At 34.7% G+C, this 17975-nt stretch overlaps 1 protein-coding gene across 9 annotated transcripts; it reads right to left on the bottom strand.

Moving 5' to 3' along the window:
- Positions 1 to 1361: 1361 nt before the first annotated feature.
- LOC110754425 (DNAse I-like superfamily protein) lies at positions 1362 to 16739 on the bottom strand. Of its 9 annotated transcripts, XR_015826262.1 has the most exons (14): positions 11476 to 14417; positions 11170 to 11329; positions 10831 to 10905; positions 10338 to 10410; positions 10108 to 10212; positions 8717 to 9560; positions 7728 to 7912; positions 6886 to 6994; positions 6337 to 6479; positions 5112 to 5346; positions 4830 to 4873; positions 4141 to 4410; positions 2413 to 2476; positions 1362 to 1560 (listed from the first exon to the last, which is right to left on the bottom strand). XR_015826262.1 is itself a non-coding variant. In XM_088245381.1 (12 exons), the coding sequence occupies exons 1-11, from the start codon at positions 11521 to 11523 to the stop codon at positions 4850 to 4852; spliced, it is 2001 nt and encodes a 666-aa protein (XP_088101507.1). In that variant the 5' UTR covers positions 11524 to 14417; the 3' UTR covers positions 3462 to 4410; positions 4830 to 4849. The 9 variants fall into 9 exon arrangements, 7 of the variants coding, with proteins under 7 accessions (XP_088101507.1, XP_021811174.2, XP_088101508.1 ...); XR_015826263.1 differs by lacking the exon at positions 2413 to 2476 and having other exon boundaries at positions 1363 to 1560; XM_088245381.1 differs by lacking the exons at positions 1362 to 1560; positions 2413 to 2476 and having other exon boundaries at positions 3462 to 4410.
- Positions 16740 to 17975: the final 1236 nt, after the last annotated feature.

Below are 17975 nucleotides of genomic sequence, written 5' to 3' on the forward strand. Positions count from 1 at the left end.
TGGTTCGAAGGGTAGCCCTATTCCACATTCAAGCAGCCCCCCGAATGATGCCAAATCGAGCTTGCAGTATACCAAAACATCGTTCAACGTCTTTACGGTATGCCTCTTGGTACTTGAAGAACATTTTTTTCCTCTCATTATTGGGCTTTGGAAACATTTTCAGAAAAGTACCCCACTTTGGATAAATATCGTCTGCCAAATAGTAGCCCATGTTGTAGTCATGTCTGTTGACATTGTACACCACCTGAGGTGCTCGACCTACCTTGAGTTCATTGAACACCGATGATTGTTCGAGCACGTTGATATCATTTTGGGACCTAGGAATTCCAAAATAGGCATGCCAGATTCAAGTGTCGAATGAGGCAACAGCCTCTAGAATTACAGTGGGTTTTTTTTGTGACCTCTTAAAGCTCCAGTGGATGAGTATACTGGTTGATGCATTCCCGACCATTGTGAGAACCTAGTTCGATAGGCGGATTGGAGGAGGAGCTTTGAAATTCTGCTATGGTGCCAAAGATAAGAGCGTTTTCTGACATCTACTCTCATCATCTTCTTCATGATCTCAGTTCATCTTCTTGAACAATATCTTCATTGTGAAATGATAAGAAAAGATATCCAAGTGTTGGATTTTGAAGTATAGAGATGAGTTTATTGAGAAGAAGATGAAGATGAAGATGAAAGCCTACATATTGAGGTTTGTATGTAGAAATGTTAAAAAGGTAAACAACTAAAAAGGTTTGGTGTGTATATATATATAAAGGAGTAAATAAAATAAAAAATGCAAAAAAAGGTATTAAAAAAAAGGCTCACTAGCCGTTGAAAACTGAAAAAAAATAATAATAAATAAATAAATAAATAAAAACTAAAAAGCCCAGCAACTAGTCATTAGGCAATTGTCATTGAAGGCCACGTGGCAGATCCTCATAAGCCATTGCATTTGGAAAGGCAACTTTTGTTGCCTTCCTATTTTTGAAAAGCTGATCGTGGGCCCCTTTTTGCCCAGGCCAGCACTTTAGCAAAACCAGCCCCTTATCTTGCTTTAGGGCAAATTGGACTGAACCAAACACATGCATTATAAATTTTTTTTTTTTTTTTTTTCATTTGAGGACAAATTTGGACCTATGACAGGACCCACCCCAAATTCCTCAAAAACCGTGACGAATCATGTGGTATTTTCGACATAAAACTGATGTTGGACCCACTTACTAACAACATCCTCTTCTCCAAAACAAGGAAAAGAGTAACGAGACTTTTTGCCAAAATTTCGGCAAAGTCTCCCCTGAAAAACAGACATTTCCCAAAAAATTTAACCTATCAAAACACAATAATAAATCCCATCCAGCAACATGCACAATGTAGTAACACACAATTTACATAATAGGCATTCGGCCTTACATTCAACCCTAACATGGGCGATAACAAAGCATATCTAAAAAAATTTAGTTTACAAACGAAAACAACGTTTAATGGAAAAGAAATTAACAAAGGTTGCCCTACTGAAGTTTCAGGGCTCGGAAGTTCAAGGCTCAGCTTGGCCGCTCAGCTCAAGTCAACTACTGCCTGAGGGGTGCAAAATAGGAAACTTGTGAGTGGACAAAAACACAGTTTTATTATATTTGAAAACAAGATACTAACCCCACCATTTGGAAAACGATGCAGAAAACATGCAATTGAAACCCGATATGCTCGTATATAATTCGTTAAAACTAATTTGAAATCTATATCCCATAATAATTTACTAATACTCAGACTCACTCAACACCCTTCCCTTTTTCTTAAACAACTATCACCCAAAAACGTGTGCTCGTTGGCACCACGAGTGAGGAAGGATCTGCACCGATAAATAAGAACAAAGATATATGTATAGGTGTATATATATATATGACCACAACCAACTTGTACTGGGGAAACAATCTAACCGGGGGATTGTTTGACTAGACCACATAGAAGAATCCTCAATTGACCATGTGGCTAGGGAACGAACCGTCCAACCGGGTGACTGGGCTCACCAACACGCACATCAAAATTCTCAATACTCGTACGCCTGTGACAAGTCCAATGCACGCAGACTAACCCCGCTAAGGGTCTATGAAACACCCTGTTAAGGGAGCCTAGGTTCAAACACATCCAAGTATCCCAAAATTCCAAGTATCCACAACTCACTCACATCCCATTATCCCTTTCCAACAATCCCATGTACCCAACACATATCCAAGTATAGATAGTAATTCTCTAAAATAGTGTATATCAATAATGTATATCTACAAATATCCAAATATACTTCCAATACTTTTATAACAATATCATATTTCCACATTAAATATATAATAAGCTCAATAATCATATAACTCATTATGCATAGTTTTGGGTCTTGAAAATAATGATTATTATTCAAAAACAAGGTCCACTCACAGATAATCCAAAGCTTCTTGACTGTGAGAGGGTCCCGCCTGTTAAGTACGCTGAACCGGAGTACCTATTGAAGAATACGGAGACTAGATAAAATAAGGGTAATGATTTCCCCACTTCAATTTTATCCACTTACACTCCTTTTTTCGTTATAAAATGGAGTGTAAGTGGATAAAATTGGAGTGGGGAAATCACCACTCTAAAATAAAATACTTTAGACAAGAACTTTAAAATAAACTCCTAGTTTTCTCGGGATTCAAGTTGTGTGTGTACGACGAACGAGAAGTTCCTAAGGTCCAACTACGTGTTTCGAATGGTGGAGTAACCTCGGAAGACGCTCGGTCAATGCTGGTCACTTTGGTACCGATCTTGTGGTCGGGGGTGGCTGGACGAGAAATCTGCCGGCCAAAGAATGGTCGGCTGGAGCTGTTGCACGAGAGAGGGAGCTGAGGTCGGGGGGAGAGAGAGAGAGAGAGAGAGAGAGAGAGAAAGGAATCTGGTGGTTTTTAAAAAATTCAATTTCGAAATATTTATGGTTGTGCTACTGCACTTTCGTTGATCGTAACTTCTTCGTTAAAACTCTGATTTGAGCCCACTACATGTCTACGAACTCGTATCGATGCGCTCTACGCAACAGTGCCAGTCAATTCCCCAAAATCCTATCAGATTAAAAAGTTACCAAAATGACCCTATCCCAAGGGCAAAATTGTAATTTCATAATTAAATAATTTAAACAAATTATTAAAATTGGGTCGGGGTGTCACAACCTAGCCCAGGTTAGATAAGTCCCATTAGACATGCTCTAACAGTTCCATACCTAATCAAATTGAATTGAAAGTTTAGTACACCGACTCATAATTAATTCGTGTTTAAAATAAGGATATGATTTCCCCACTCTCCTTTTCTCCATTTACACTCCCTTTTGCTTTTTAATACTTTTTAATCAATTTTGTTCTTTCTCTTTCCCATTCTACCCTTATTCTACATTAATTTCTTTTTACTTCGCTTTTATATTAGGTTTTTTTCTTTATAATTAATTTTCCAACTTGCACTCCATTTTCAGTATTTTTTTTCCTTTAATCGAGTAAGAAATTAAGTTTTTTTTTTTCCCTTTAATACTGCAAATGGAGTGTAAGTTGGAAAATTAAGTATAAAGAAAAAGAAATAATATAAAAGTGAAGTAAAAAAGAAATTAATGTAGGGTGAGGATAGAATAGGAAAGAAAAAGAAAAAAATTAATTAAAAAGTATTAAAAAGCAAAAGGGAGTGTAAGTGGAGAAAAAAGAGAGTAGGGAAATCGGCTCCCTTACAATATTGATTAATCATATAAATTTTGACCTATAAAAAATGAGTTGAACTCTCTTCTGAACCAAACTGATCCGTATCCAAACTTAAGTTTGTCAAAAATACGATAGCGTTATGATCTTTTTATGCCATAACCAAAAGGAAATACACCAATGAAGTATTTCCCCAATACTATGTGGACAATAGTGCGCCACAAGCTGCAATATATATCTGTCTTTTTTTTTTGTCTGAATATATATATATCTTTGTTTCCGTATTTACTTTACGGACTTTAAATTGACCACTTCGAGTCATCGTAATTTTGAAAAGGGTACTCAATATTAATATTAATCTTTTATTATGTTAGCCTAAGATCATGCAATATATAATCTTGCTAGGGTCCTATGAAAGAGATTGGGGCTCAAAAGAGATTATTTGATGCTACACCTGGCCGCCGAAAACTCAAACACTGGCAATGTAGGTTCGGTGGTCGGTGAGTCCCCGTTGGAGCGGGGTGGTCGGTGAGTCCCCCTTGGAGCGGGTTGGTTCGGTTGCGAAGCCCTAGTACACCATGGTTGATGACTCAGTCTGTCATTGTCAATGTTCCATATTTAGGATTCCCAAGAATTCATCTCAGTAGATTCGCTCCATCACCAAGGAGATAATTGAACTGCGTCAAGAATGTCTGCTAATCTGTCTTTGAATTTTGCTTTTCATCTTCTCAAATCATTGTTTAGTGGCCAATGAAAAAGATAAAAGAAATGGAAGACATTAAGTACAAAGAACATAGATGTGATCTGAGCATGGAACACCATCTAAAAAGATTGCATTAAAAATTTGTATTGAGATGTATTATTTCTATACAGCTTAAGAAAGCTTCTCTCATGAAGGTTGATCATACAAATTACAACACACATTGATACACGTGTATAAATCCAACTTACTGTACAACCTGTATGCTCTATGACTCAACTAATATGCTCAAGAGACCAATGGCCAAGAACCGCTATAACATTTACACTCTAAATGCAACATACATCACTGTTGAGTGTTGTTGACAAATTAATCATGGCAAAGAATGAATGTAACTCGCAAATTTCGAAGAAAAAAATTTCACAAGTTGTTGGAACTCCCACCTGGAGTGCATTAGCATCCATCAACGTTCCCAATCAGAAATATCCTGCGCGGGGAAGCAAGTTCAGGAATAGAAGACCAAACCTTTTAAGGTATTCATGAAACAAAGTCGTATAACAGAAGAAAACACATACATAAACTCAAACCCAGGAAAAAGCAAGTTGGTTAGGTACTAGGATCAACAACTCTAACTATTCTATTAGTTTTACCTAGTAATAGTAGAATTCAGAAAACCAACCAGATAGGTATAAATCACATCACATGCCTAGCAGCAAAGTACTCACTTGTTCCAATTTTAAGCAGTTCATTCCAACATCAATACCCATATCCATTGCGATTTCCTCATTTTCAATCTCTGCATCAGTGAATGTGAGGGCCCGTTGAAGCTTCCTAGAAGAGAACACCTCAACCTCAGCCATATATGTGGCAGTCACTGGTCGATGATCAGAAAGTTTAAGTTCAGCCCTTCTATAGCTCAGTAACCTCATTCCTCGGCCATAAGAAAGAATGCGGTCACACCTGAGAAATGGAGGCACACTAGGGTAAAATTTTGTTCAAGGAATTGATAGACAAATCAAAATAGAAGAAACACAATGTACATGGAAAAAGAATTCAAACATTCATTAAAATACGAAAGAAAAAATTTCAAAAATTCATTAAAAGTATATCTAACATCACTGTAATGTTACCGAGTAATGAATCATGTTACGATTTCTCAGATTAAGTCTCTCGAGTACTAGAAGAATGCATGTGAGGAATCACCAATACATATGTATATTTGCTAAGGGCCGTTGATAACCAAAGTGAGGAATCACCAATACATATGTATATTTGCTAAGGGCCGTTGATAACCAAAGTGAGGAATCACCAATACACATGTATATTTGCTAAGGGCCGTTGGTAACCATATTTTAAAAGACAAGTTATTCAACACGAAACCTACCACCCATAAGTCAAAATCTCAAAACAAACCAAAACTTTTAAGATCTTTAACTATTATTGTAACAGTTAAAATAATTAGTAGAATCATAAAGCGACATTGACAGGGAACGCCAAAAAAATGAAGGTGTTATGTGGTGGTAATCGCAAAACTACAAAGGAAAAAAAACAGATCCATAGCGCATTGTTTAATCTATGAGCATACAACGTCAGGGAACTCAAAAAGGCATTCAATATCAAAAGATGTCTTCTATAGTGTACACACTGGAACAGCTGTTTAGTGGTACATACTAATGATGACCAGATAGATGGAAGGAACCAATAAATCTTTTATGACATGTTACAATATAACAAGCTATCATGCATTTGTATTAGTTTAGTAAACATTGTAAAACCTAAATTAAGATTACTGCAAAATTATACCCAAAAAAATTCCAAAATCAGCCTGAAAAGGAAAATGGTGGACACGCAGTTTCGCAAAGCATTAATTGAAACAGAACACCTGTATTATTATGTAAAAAGTAAGCCAAAAAAATAAACATACAGATATGGAGATCAACGCAGGCCTACCATGCTGGAGTCCGCCTCCCAGTCTTCGGATCATCACCGTAGTACTTCTCTGAATTAGCCTCATATTTATATGTTGGTGGAAACTTCAGAACACCCTCAGACCATCCATCAAATGGACGACCTTTCTTAAGTTGTCGGGCAAGCTGTCAGAATAAATGTCAATGTGCTTAATAGTTATGTTTGAAATCCTGGTTAACTTCACTGAAAAGCTAAAATTCAATCAATTAAGAAAATTCCATTGGCTCAATCTCACCAAAATGTCCCGTCCCTAATTTGCACTCGAGTCATATTATAATTTTTATAAGCATAGATGTCGTGCACTAAAACACACAACTCCATTAATGGAATGGCTGAACAATCAGTCATGCACATTAGGGTAATTTGATTTACAACACTCAAGCTATTGGCTTCAGTTTTTCGATTTTCCAATCCAATGATAAGCCAGGAGAAGAACACAGATGCATAGAATGCTACTAGACAGACAAGTATATCAATCAACAAAAATAATTTCAATAAAACAAACTATCTTAAGAGAGGTAAAAGATGTACCTGGTCGTTCTCAAACAACTTGGACCACTCCTTTTTGGAGATAAGTTCTCGTGTTTTTTCATATGACAAGTTAAGGCGATAATTTAGATCGCCCAACCAAATTATTCTTCTGCAGGAAAGAGAAATACACTTTTACTGTAATTTCTTCAGGAGGGATAAATATGTCCTTAAAACAATAGTAAATTAAAGTTATAGCATAGTTGAAACCAATTTTTCACATCAGTTAACTAGAATGTGGATAAGCCAAGGTTTGCTCTTACCATATAACAGAATTATATGTAACTTATGTAGTTTTATCATTTGTCTGACATGAGATGCTCGGGTATAGGAAAACCACTAATTGGAGAATATTGCATCCAAATAATGTTACTGTTATCCAAAGACGGAGGCTGTTCTTGACTTACACTTCCTGCTAACCGAATGTCTTATCCATTTAATTTTAAAAATGTGTTTCAATATCCAACAGTTTTATTAGGAGATTACTACTTATAAATATTTAGTTGCCATTCTAGAGTCTGATGAGACGATTACTTTAACAAGTTCTCTAAGTTAAACTCCCCATGTTTTTTAAGTTAAGAATAAAACTTGGATTCTAGAATAGCCAATATAGTGCAACGTATCTTTCTTTATGAGTTCCAAAAGATTCTCTGCAAAAACTGATGACAGTTGATATCATGCAAAGTGGAAACATTTCTTAGTTTTACGAACATAAATAATTGATGATTCATGAACCATAATTCCAATTTCCATCAAGACAACAACAAATAAAAAAGAAAAAAAAAAGAAGAAGCATTAGCTCCAAAGAAAAGAGTATTGTAATTTAGTAGCAGCAAAATACTCACTCATGATCATAGATACTTCTGGGAAGTCCAGTATCAGAAAATGAATGAAAGTGAGTTCTTCGATGTATTTCATGCACATCAGCATTCCTTTTTATTTCATCTGCATCTTTCTCACCTGCTGTCAGGTGAGTGCACACAAAACAAAAAAACGTCTGATACACTGACATGCTGACAGATATAGATCCCTGAGAAAATTAAGAGTTGATATCAAATAAATGAGTAGAAACATTATTCTTAATATCAAATAAATGAGTAGAAACATTATTCTTACTATTATAAAATTACTTTAGGAGGTGATTGTAGTGTTGAATATAAAGGCATGAACATATGGAAATGGGACACAGCACAGGATTATTACCACAAGTATCTACTTTCAACTTATTCGAGCAAATCATCTAAGCAAAACAAGTGCAATCTCCTAACCAAGAGTTCTATCCAGAAATTAATCAATTAAGAAAAATAACACATCAATGGTTGATAACGATCAAATTATTTTTAAATTAGAGGAACAAGTCTCTAGACAGAACAAAAGTTAACCAAATCATATTTATGTTACAAAGCTACAAAGTTCATCCGTTGAATGCTCTTAACAAAGAAGAAAAATTACAAGGTTCATGTGTTGATCACTTGCCAAACCCCAGAATCTAACGGGTCCTAATATGGAATAATATCCATTTAAATTAATTTTCTGTATATGGCTCATGTACTTGGGCTATAATGTTCACCCATGGCTTGTACAGTACGGTTATCAGCCATATGAAAGTCATACTGCAGTTAGAATTCCACATCAGTGGAAGAATGGATCCATTACATAAATGTGAGATTATGTTAGTAAAAAAAACAAAAGAAAGAAAATAACTGTGAGATTATCAAATAAATACTAACAAAAGCAATAATTAAATATGTTGGCCATCTACCAACAACACTCATAATGGGGAAAAAGAATTCACATAAAATGGAGATAAAAAACTTGTAGCATAGAAACAAACCTTGTTACCAATATATCCCATGACACCAACACCAACAGTAGACACCTTTACGTTCTGAATATGTTTACGCAAGCTCCTACGAACCCATACAGTGAGGAAAATCCCAACCATCTGCTTACTTACAATCCTTACATATGATGATCTTCTTTTCCGTTTCATTAGAGACTCAAGATCAATCTCTGCAAGCAGAGCTATTTCTGGTGTCATGTCATTCGTAGCTGGCTTGAAAGAATTGTAGGTTCTGAAAGACTTCATTGTTCGAAAGGAATTTCGTCTGTCTAACAAGTGCTGAGATACCAAGTTTAATGGAGGCTCCGGCCAGCTCAAACCAATCCTTTCAGACCCACTAAGCATTTTGGTTAACTTTCGATTTTGTTGGATACTAGAAGTTTCTTCATCTAATGAACAATCGGTGGTCCTCAAGCAATATAACCTATCTAATCTCTTTGGAGAAGAACTTTGCCTTTGTAAATCCTGTCCAATTGGCATGCATGGCTTGCTACTATCACTAAAGTCTGGAACTCGAGAATCAACATTCACTATTTCACTAGTGATTGAAGTACCGTTGCTGTCACCAAAATCTTTGGGTTCGTCATCCAATGGATGGACTTCTTCACCAACATCACTATCACTTTGGAGTAACATCTCCTCTTCTATATCAGGGACATCACCAGATGGCTTATACTTTGATGGAGATGGAGGATCGCTAAAGGATTTAACCTTACTTGTCATAGGTCGAACTCTATCCAGTGCTTCACGAATAATGTTTTCCCACTTAGTGATTGGGCGCCTATCTTCAGCACCAAAGATATTTCCAGCATTTAAGGGTACAATCTCCTGAAGGCTGAAAATTAAGCATTTTTCGTACTTCTAAGATTAACTCTTGAAAATGAAAAACTGATTCAGACAATATAGATCAAAGTGGTAGAGGATATTAAAGAGGACAAAAGAAAGTGATGCAGGACGCATAGGACCCAAATTTATTAGTTTCCTAATGTATTTGTTAGTTTCCTAGATTCTCTAGTTTTCCAAGTTCTAGTAGGATTTCTAGATTTCCAGATTTCTAGTTTTAAGTTTCCTATTTTATTTGGGTTAGGATTTCTGTTTAAGCAAGGGATTTTTATGTACTACATCAGAAAGCATGCTCACTTTTATCTTGTACAAAAATTAAAGGACAAACGTGACAGGTATAAAATCCGACACAAGTGATGTAAGGCATTTTCAATAGCATTTTTTTAATTTATATTTGATCTGATTTCAATGAACAACAACATTTACATAATAAACAGATCATGATAGAAACAGCATAAGATCCCTAAATGCAGAATCAGTGAATCAAGGAAAGGGGAGGAGGAGGAGTTGGGGCAGGGGGGAACCAATCCAACACTTACCCAATCACGTAAAAGTCGGCTGGCTCATTAATATCTAGCCAACCATCAATATCCAAGTCATCAGGTGGAATTTCCCCTCCGACATTCCATGTTGTAGCACATACTCTGAAAACACCCAAAGAAAAGATCAGCAATTAAAGGCTAGACTGATAAATGACCACCTTTGCAATAATTATGTTAAGTTAACTAGTGTTTACTTTGACATCGCAAAAATACAAGGAGCATCAAACCTCAATTCCTTTGTGTTTATATACTGTGCCCTGAACGTCTCTGACTTTCGTCTTCGTACCCTTGGAAGCGCTTCTGATTAACCAAAAAGAGAAGAGGAAAAAAATAATCATGAAATTAATTGGAAAAAAAAAAAGCAATATATTGGAATTTGGATATCCCATGGGATAAAATAAAGAATATAACACACAAGATACTCAAATCAGTAGTTCAGGACTGGAAATGCATATGACCTCTGACTCTGAGACTAAATAATGTTACAAAACATCCAAAAGCAATTGGTCAAAAGTTAAGAAAATAAGAAAACTAGGTGCCTCCTTGAAGACTTGAAGCTGTATGAAAGTCACATTATTCACTTTCATCTTCAGAGCAAACGTTTAGCCTCAGGAAAAAAAATTAGTAAATTTGTATCTCAAAAAGGTGCCAAAAAACAGTGTTAAAATGATATGAAATATAGTAAAATAAATGAAGAAACAAAAGTGGCCAAAATATTACCACTAGCATCATCACTCTCAGACTCATCTTCCTTGATGTCTTTAAACCTTGATTCTCTTCCCCGTTGAGGAAACTCTGCAAAACCCATTTTACAGTCAGGCTAAAACCCCAAACGCATACTCCTTAAAACATGAAACAAAGTCCCAATTAACTCATAAATTAAATATAAAATAAATAAACAAAATTCACAAAACCGAACCACATCAAAAACCCAGTTTGCATTGAAAAAAAAAAAAAACCATCATCAGATTTATCACAATTCAAAACACAAAGAACAAAGTATGAAAGTTCAGTTTTTTCTTAAAAAAACAGAAAAAAGAAATGTGGAAATTGAAGGACCTTGGGTATCGGAGTCGGCATCACAGTCGGAATCTGCGTCGGTGTCGGCGCTGTAATCGGATTCTTTGGCGGAGATGTTGAGCCATTTGCGCATGACGACTCTGGGCCAGAAGAGCTGTAGGCACGACCAATCCAAACAACACATTTCAGCCCAACTCCTCTGCACATTTCTCTCATTTTCCCCAAAAATTAACAAAAAAACCAAAACCAAAAAACAACACAATGGCCCACCTACCTACACAATATATATATATATATATATATATAGAGAGAGAGAGAGAGAGAGAGAGAGAGAGAGAGAGTTACCGGCTGCTGGTTCTTTGAGTGGGGCTTCATCTGTGATTGAGAATGCATGGTTGCAGAACATAACAATTAACAGGGTACAAATTAGAAGAAGAAGACCAACAATGAAGTAAAGGCTTTTGATGGAGAAGGAACCAAAGATTTCTTAAACTTCTAACCAGAATTTCCGAAACTGATGATTGTAAAGGAGGAGGAAGAGGAAGAAGAAGAAGAAGACGACTACCGCCACAACAGTTGGAAATTAATGAGGCAGTTGAAATTGGTAGTTCGACTCGTAAATTTCCGCGCTTTGACTTCTAATTTATTTTTTTTTAAAGTGAATTACAGCTACTATATCATGTTGTTTTGAATAAGTAATTATACTCCAGCATTCAACTAAAAAGAAATTAATACTTAATTAAGGGTTATGTTACTGTCACTTCAAAATAATCATTCTTCAATCCTCTAATAAAAGAAGTAATGCATAATAATTATTTTATAGTGTATAATTAAGCCTATTGAAAATGATCATTATTCACATTCCCTCTTATGGCACGATTATACACGTTTACTTATAAGTAATGGGAATGAGAAGAAGATGAATGATTTCCATTCCTGATTTCCCGTGAGTTTACTTGCAAATAAAAAATCATTTAATATGTGAGTCCTACCTAAAAATCCTTCATCAAATAGCCTAAGAAATGGAAATCAGATAAATTATCCCTTCCTAGTTGATCTGATACTCATTCCTTGTTTATGTTATTCTATTAGCACTCGTTAATCAAAAAATTCGAGGATATCATTCACACATAGCACCAATGTAGGAGTTTTGATGCTATCGTCACACAATAAAATTTTTGACGTCAAGGGCTATAAAAAATAAGGGGGTTTCACTAAAACACCCAAAATGGGGGCTGAAATTATAAAAAAACCCAACACCCAAAACACTTTATAAACACACCCAAAACTCATCATTACACACACTCAAAATCCATTTATAACCACACCCAAAAAATATACAATTGTTGATTTTGGGTGTGTTTCTATGTTTAAATAGTGTGTGGGTTTTTTTTATAAATACATGCCTAGGATTGGGTTTATTTATAATAATCTAAAAAAATAATGCAGTCTAGGGCTGAAAAAAATATTTAAAAAATATTTAAAATTAAATTTTGACATTACTTTTCTTGTGTTCTAAACTATGTAAAATTTGATTACTTGGTTGGAGCAATTTTCACCTTCAATTCATGTTCACGTGGCAATTTGACCTCTCATTTAGATGCTATAACTGAGAATAAGAATGCTATTTTTTTCCTTGGCCAAACTGAGTTTTGTCTCTTGTTTGCATTATGTTGATTTGTACTTTTGAGAGTTTTTCTTCTTCTTTTGTTTATAGCATTTTGAGTTTAATTTTTGTTTTTCTTTTAAGTGATATTGTAACATTTTTGCAGCTTAATGTATGAAAATGTATTTTAGGTTGTAAAGAAATACCTAAGAAGAACAAAAAAAACACAAGAAAAAAGAAACACTATACTCTAACAAAGACACAAAATAAAAAGCAGACATTGGCTAAACCAAGTTGGCTAGAGGGGATATGCTCCCCACTCTGCATCCGAGTTTGAATTCCATTCCCCATAATTTAAAATAGATTAAAGTAGAATACGGTTTGTATCAAAAACCGAAAAAAGACACAAAATAAAAGTGAGAGCTACCCCATCCTATTCCACCCTCTAATTGGATGGCAATCCAATCATTTGGCTTCATTGTGTTGGCCTCTCTTTACTGTGTCGTTTAGTTTGTGTCCAGCATTTCTTCCTTCTTGTTTTGCTCTAGATCTTAAGCTGTAAGCCAATTATCCAACCAAAAGAAAAACTTTTATTCTATTGGGGCTAATAGGAACGGCAAGTCTCTTTTATTGAATTGAATAATAAAAATATTGAAGCTTCTAGAGAGACTTTGAGTTTGAGGTGCCCTAAATGCCGCCAACCTTGTCCTTTGTGTGGCTTAGATTTGATTACATATTAAAAAGTTATCTATTTATGAGATTCTAATAAGGTTGTTGATTTGATTAAAAAAATAAAGAAAGAATGGAAAGAATTATTAGACTAGTGTGGCTAGTTAGCCACCAACCTTAACCTAATTCACAATTTTGGGCAACGCATTTGTTTAACTTCAACTACCATTTTTCTTTAATAATGAAAAGAAATCGTACTCTTAACTTAACTTAATTAATTTTTGGGAAAAATATTTGAATGTGGTGGGGTAAGAACTCTTAACCTAACATAATTCATTTTAGAGAAGAGGAAAAGATTTGAAGATGGCGTTGTTAGAGTGGATAAAATTCAACATTGGGAAATTAGGGAAGTTTTCTATTCGTTACATGTGTGAAAGTTCGACACATGTTATGTGGAATTGGCCCATTAAAATGGATCTAGAAGCTTGTCTAGCCTAGGGTAAATAGAACGACTCAAGAACAAATTCCTAACTTCCCGATTCATGACTTCTCTCGTCCCAAGTAAATAAACATTTCATAGACGTTAATCCTCAAAGACTTGCAGAACCTCTCAAGAAAAAAGGAAGAATTATGGGAAAACAAACAGATACCTAGTGCTCTGCTCATTATGCTTGGATGATGAAGAAGCTGACCAGCACAAAAAACAACTTCTTTGGACCAGACAGGACACTTTCCCATTCTGGACAAACACACTGCCATACCTATCAGGTTTTCGTGTGGTCAGGGACTTTAGGTCAGGCGCAAAGTAGAAAAACCTATAAAAATAATTTCCTACTTTCGACAAATTTTCTTATTAGGGACTTCGACCAAAATTATTACACGGGGCCACACAAAAATGTGTGATTTCCTATTATCTCACAACATTCTCTATCCAAATAATCTAGTGGAATGTGGTGGGAATATACTAGTGAACGTATATACGTATATTTTTGCATATTTTATGATTTTTTTAATGTAGTATTGAAAAAAAGAACCTACAAAAAAAAAAATTAATAAAGAATTATAAGTTTTATAAAATGTCGAAATTTTTCACTGTATATTTTTAAAAAATTTACCAAATAATATACATACATATTATACCTCGTATTTTACAGTTACTTATATTATTTAGTTAGAAACTTTAAATCTACACCGAAAAAATTCAACTTCTTTCAATAATTGTTAACATTTTATTTAATTTCGAATTAAAATTTTAATTTAATTCTGAAAAATAAATAAAAAGGAACCTATTTTCACGACCACATGTTATATTGTTTCAATTAATTTGAATTGGGTCAAATGGTTAAAAATATTTACCCTTGTATCCGAAATTTAGGTTCAATTTTTTTCTTTCTCAGTATCGTTTGTATATTAAAAACAAAACAAAAAAGACATGTGAGCACGGGAATAGGATTTTCTCTCTCCCATAAAAATCTCATATTTTGGACTGTCCAAATAATTACCAAAGCTTCTTTGGTGCAAAGCGAAATTGGTGATCCCACCCCATTTGGGGTACCAAACTTTACTAATGGTACAAGGTCACCCCAAACTTTAGGTGGCATCCATCCATGTGACAATAATGCAGACTTCTTTTTTCGGTCGGACAATAATAAAGAAATGTAGCAGACACCGACATATATGCATGATATAATGTGAGACCAGAATATTCAAAATCCCTAAATTCATAATGCAGCTAGAGATAAGAAATGAATCTTTCTTTTTTGGGGTCGTCCTTACATCGCACTTGAAAATAATGTCTTCAAATATATTTTCGGTTTTATACGCGACAAAATCATGAGAGGACACTCCCCCAAACTAATCCATGATCAATGAGGAGGAATTGAATTAAGGAGTTGTACTGATTCCCTATAATTTCCTATTTCAACAACGATTTTTATAAATGGTTATCGCACTTAGTTTTCACTTTTCTTTTTAGTCTTGAGATATTAGTCTCCACTTTATTAGAGGAGATTCTAAGTTCTAATTTTGTGAACGCCAATTTTTTCAATACGAAAAAGAAGAAAGATGAAAATTGTCTCTCACCTACCGGGCATACTAATTATATATGTTATTTTTCAGAAAAATTATCTCCCAACGGACTCTAAATTAATCCCCCTCATCCCTTTTTAGGTCGACACTAACAACAGAAAAAATGCACTAAATAATTTCAGAGTGGTCCATGAACATGATGAGTCATCACTGAGCAGCAGCCAGTAGATCATAACCACTAAGCTGGGTCACATTCATATCGAAGCAATGTCTTATAATATTTTATTCAATATGGTGAGGGGAAAATAGTTCTTGGACTTATTTGGGGAAAATAATAATAAATAAATAAATAGGTTCAAAAACTTAGAGATACAGTTAAGTCCCTGGTCGTCACATCTTCAATGATCCTCGCACAAGGTTTGAGAGATCTTGCCTAGTAAAACAACATTTTCATAACGATCTTTATCAGAAAAAAAAAATTCCATTATTGGACTCACCTAAATTCTTTCTGCTAAAAATAAATATATTAGGATTCTTTTTAAAAAAAAATTATATATTAAGATTTTATTATGTCGCCAACGAGATCTATCCCGGTGAAAAATGGCTTTAATTTGTAAATTAATGATCTTGTATTCGAATCTCCATAATAACTTCGTAGTGTGTGTGGGAGAAATTCCCCTATTATTGTAGCTCACCGCAATTCTTTCTTTCAAAAGGAAAATGATTAAGAATGGTTAGATGAGAGCTTCTCAAGTGTACTTTATTTTCACACTCCAGTTTTGTCTGTTTGCTTGCACCCTTTCATTTGTTTTTGTATTTTCTTTTTCTTTTTGGTTGATTGAATTACCAGAACACAAAAATCAGAGAAATGAGAGCAAAACCTTTGGTGATTACAAACCCAAAAGAGAAAAGAAAACTTTGTAACAAAAAGAAGTTGGATTTGTGCGGACTTGTATAAACATAATAACTAAGAATAACTAAGAAATCTTATCTTTTCCAAAAGGGAAAGTTTCTAAGCTCTTTGAACCAATTTCCAGTCCCAAAGAACATGAACCTCTTCATGAAGGTAACTAGCTAGCTATATATGAGAGAGAGAGAGAGAGAGAGAGAGAGAGAGAGAGAGAGAGAGAGAGAGAGAATTAATGAGCTTGTGTATATGCAGACATACCTTTGCTTTAATTTATACACCAGTAATTTGGCTCTTGAGAAGACCAGAAGACTTCTTCTTCCCAAACCACAGGAAAGCAAACAGCTCAACTGATCTCTCAGGAAAGAAGCTTTTTTTCCTTCTCTGTATGAAAGGAGGTTTTTATCTACAGTGCAGATAGAAGATGGCTTCTGCTCAGCTTTTTTTTTGGGTTCTTTTGGGTCAGAAAAGGATTTTGCTCAGCTTGGTTGTGTTGCTTTTGAGAGAGAAGTGGCTGGGCTTTAGTATTACTGGCTGTTTATAAAGTTGGAAACCTGGAAGAAGCAGCACATGTCTCTTTCCTCACACCATGCGTGATTTAACACAATTTTGACACCTAGCATTTTGGCTTCTCTTCTCTATACTGGCATGTATTCTTTAACTAAGGGCTTTCCTTTTCTTCTCTGTATTAAATTAATTAACAGTGGACAGACACCCTATGGTTGTTTAGATGTAATTTTTTTTAATTAGCAATGGAAGATGAAAAAGCATCTTCATTTAAAATAAACACATGAGAAATTTGAGTGACAATTTAATGTTAAATATTTAATTTGAATTTATTTTAGCTAAGAAAGGACAATCTCATTGTAATCCTTGTAAAAAGGATCTCTTTTTTGGTTACTAAGATTAAGAAAAGTTGGTATAGTGGTTACTGTATGTGTTTCTTCCTAAACCATTTGGCCGCATCCTTAATGCTTTTTAGTATATGTGGTATGCCAACGAGAAAGGTTCAAAACTTTTGGGAAAGCTAGCCACTTGCAAATTTTCAATAGTAAAACGTAGAACGAGAAACATGTTTAAGACTTAATTATCAAATTTATTCAACAAGAACTGATCACTTTATGCGTCAACATTTTAGTTGTTAATAATAAATAATGTTTAAAGTGGACTCAAATTTGAATAAATAAAAATGATTTGGTTAATAAAATTTGCCGAACATATTTGGCATTCCTAGGACTATTAGTTTAAATTAGATTTTGTTCTTGTTTGGCATTGCTTATTTGGGACCAAAATCACTTATTTTCATAATTTTAGCTTTCTCATCCCATTTGGTAAAAGAAGATATAAGTGATTTTTTGGAGAAAATTGATGTGACTCACCGTGATCTCCAAAAATCGCTATAGCACTCCTCCAATTGCAAGGACGAGTGGTGTAACACAACCTAATTGGAGGACGCGGTAACAATTTTTGGAGATAATTTACAGGCTATTCTACAATTAAACCCTATTACCCTCAATATATTTAAAAATGGGAATTTCTCACACACTTCTAACGGCTAGACCCCGTTGGACTAACTACTTCAATTTTAAAGAACGGTGGTTAGTACTACCTCCTATAGGCCAAAAGCATTTGGAT

Source organism: Prunus avium, chromosome 8 (genome assembly GCF_965620075.1).
Source record: "Prunus avium chromosome 8, drPruAviu1.hap1.1, whole genome shotgun sequence".
NCBI lineage: Eukaryota > Viridiplantae > Streptophyta > Magnoliopsida > Rosales > Rosaceae > Prunus > Prunus avium.

What these genes read in the sequence shown, in the direction of transcription:
- LOC110754425 (XM_088245379.1), bottom strand. Translation starts at nt 11,523, where the DNA reads ATGCATTCTCAATCACAGATGAAGCCCCACTCAAAGAACCAGCAGCCG. An exon ending in TGGGATATATTGGTAACAAG is followed by an intron (nt 7,913 to 8,716) that starts GTTTGTTTCTAT and finishes TAATTTTCTCAG; the next exon opens with GGATCTATATCTGTCAGCAT. An exon ending in GGGAGGCGGACTCCAGCATG is followed by an intron (nt 5,347 to 6,336) that starts GTAGGCCTGCGT and finishes TCCATTTCTCAG; the next exon opens with GTGTGACCGCATTCTTTCTT.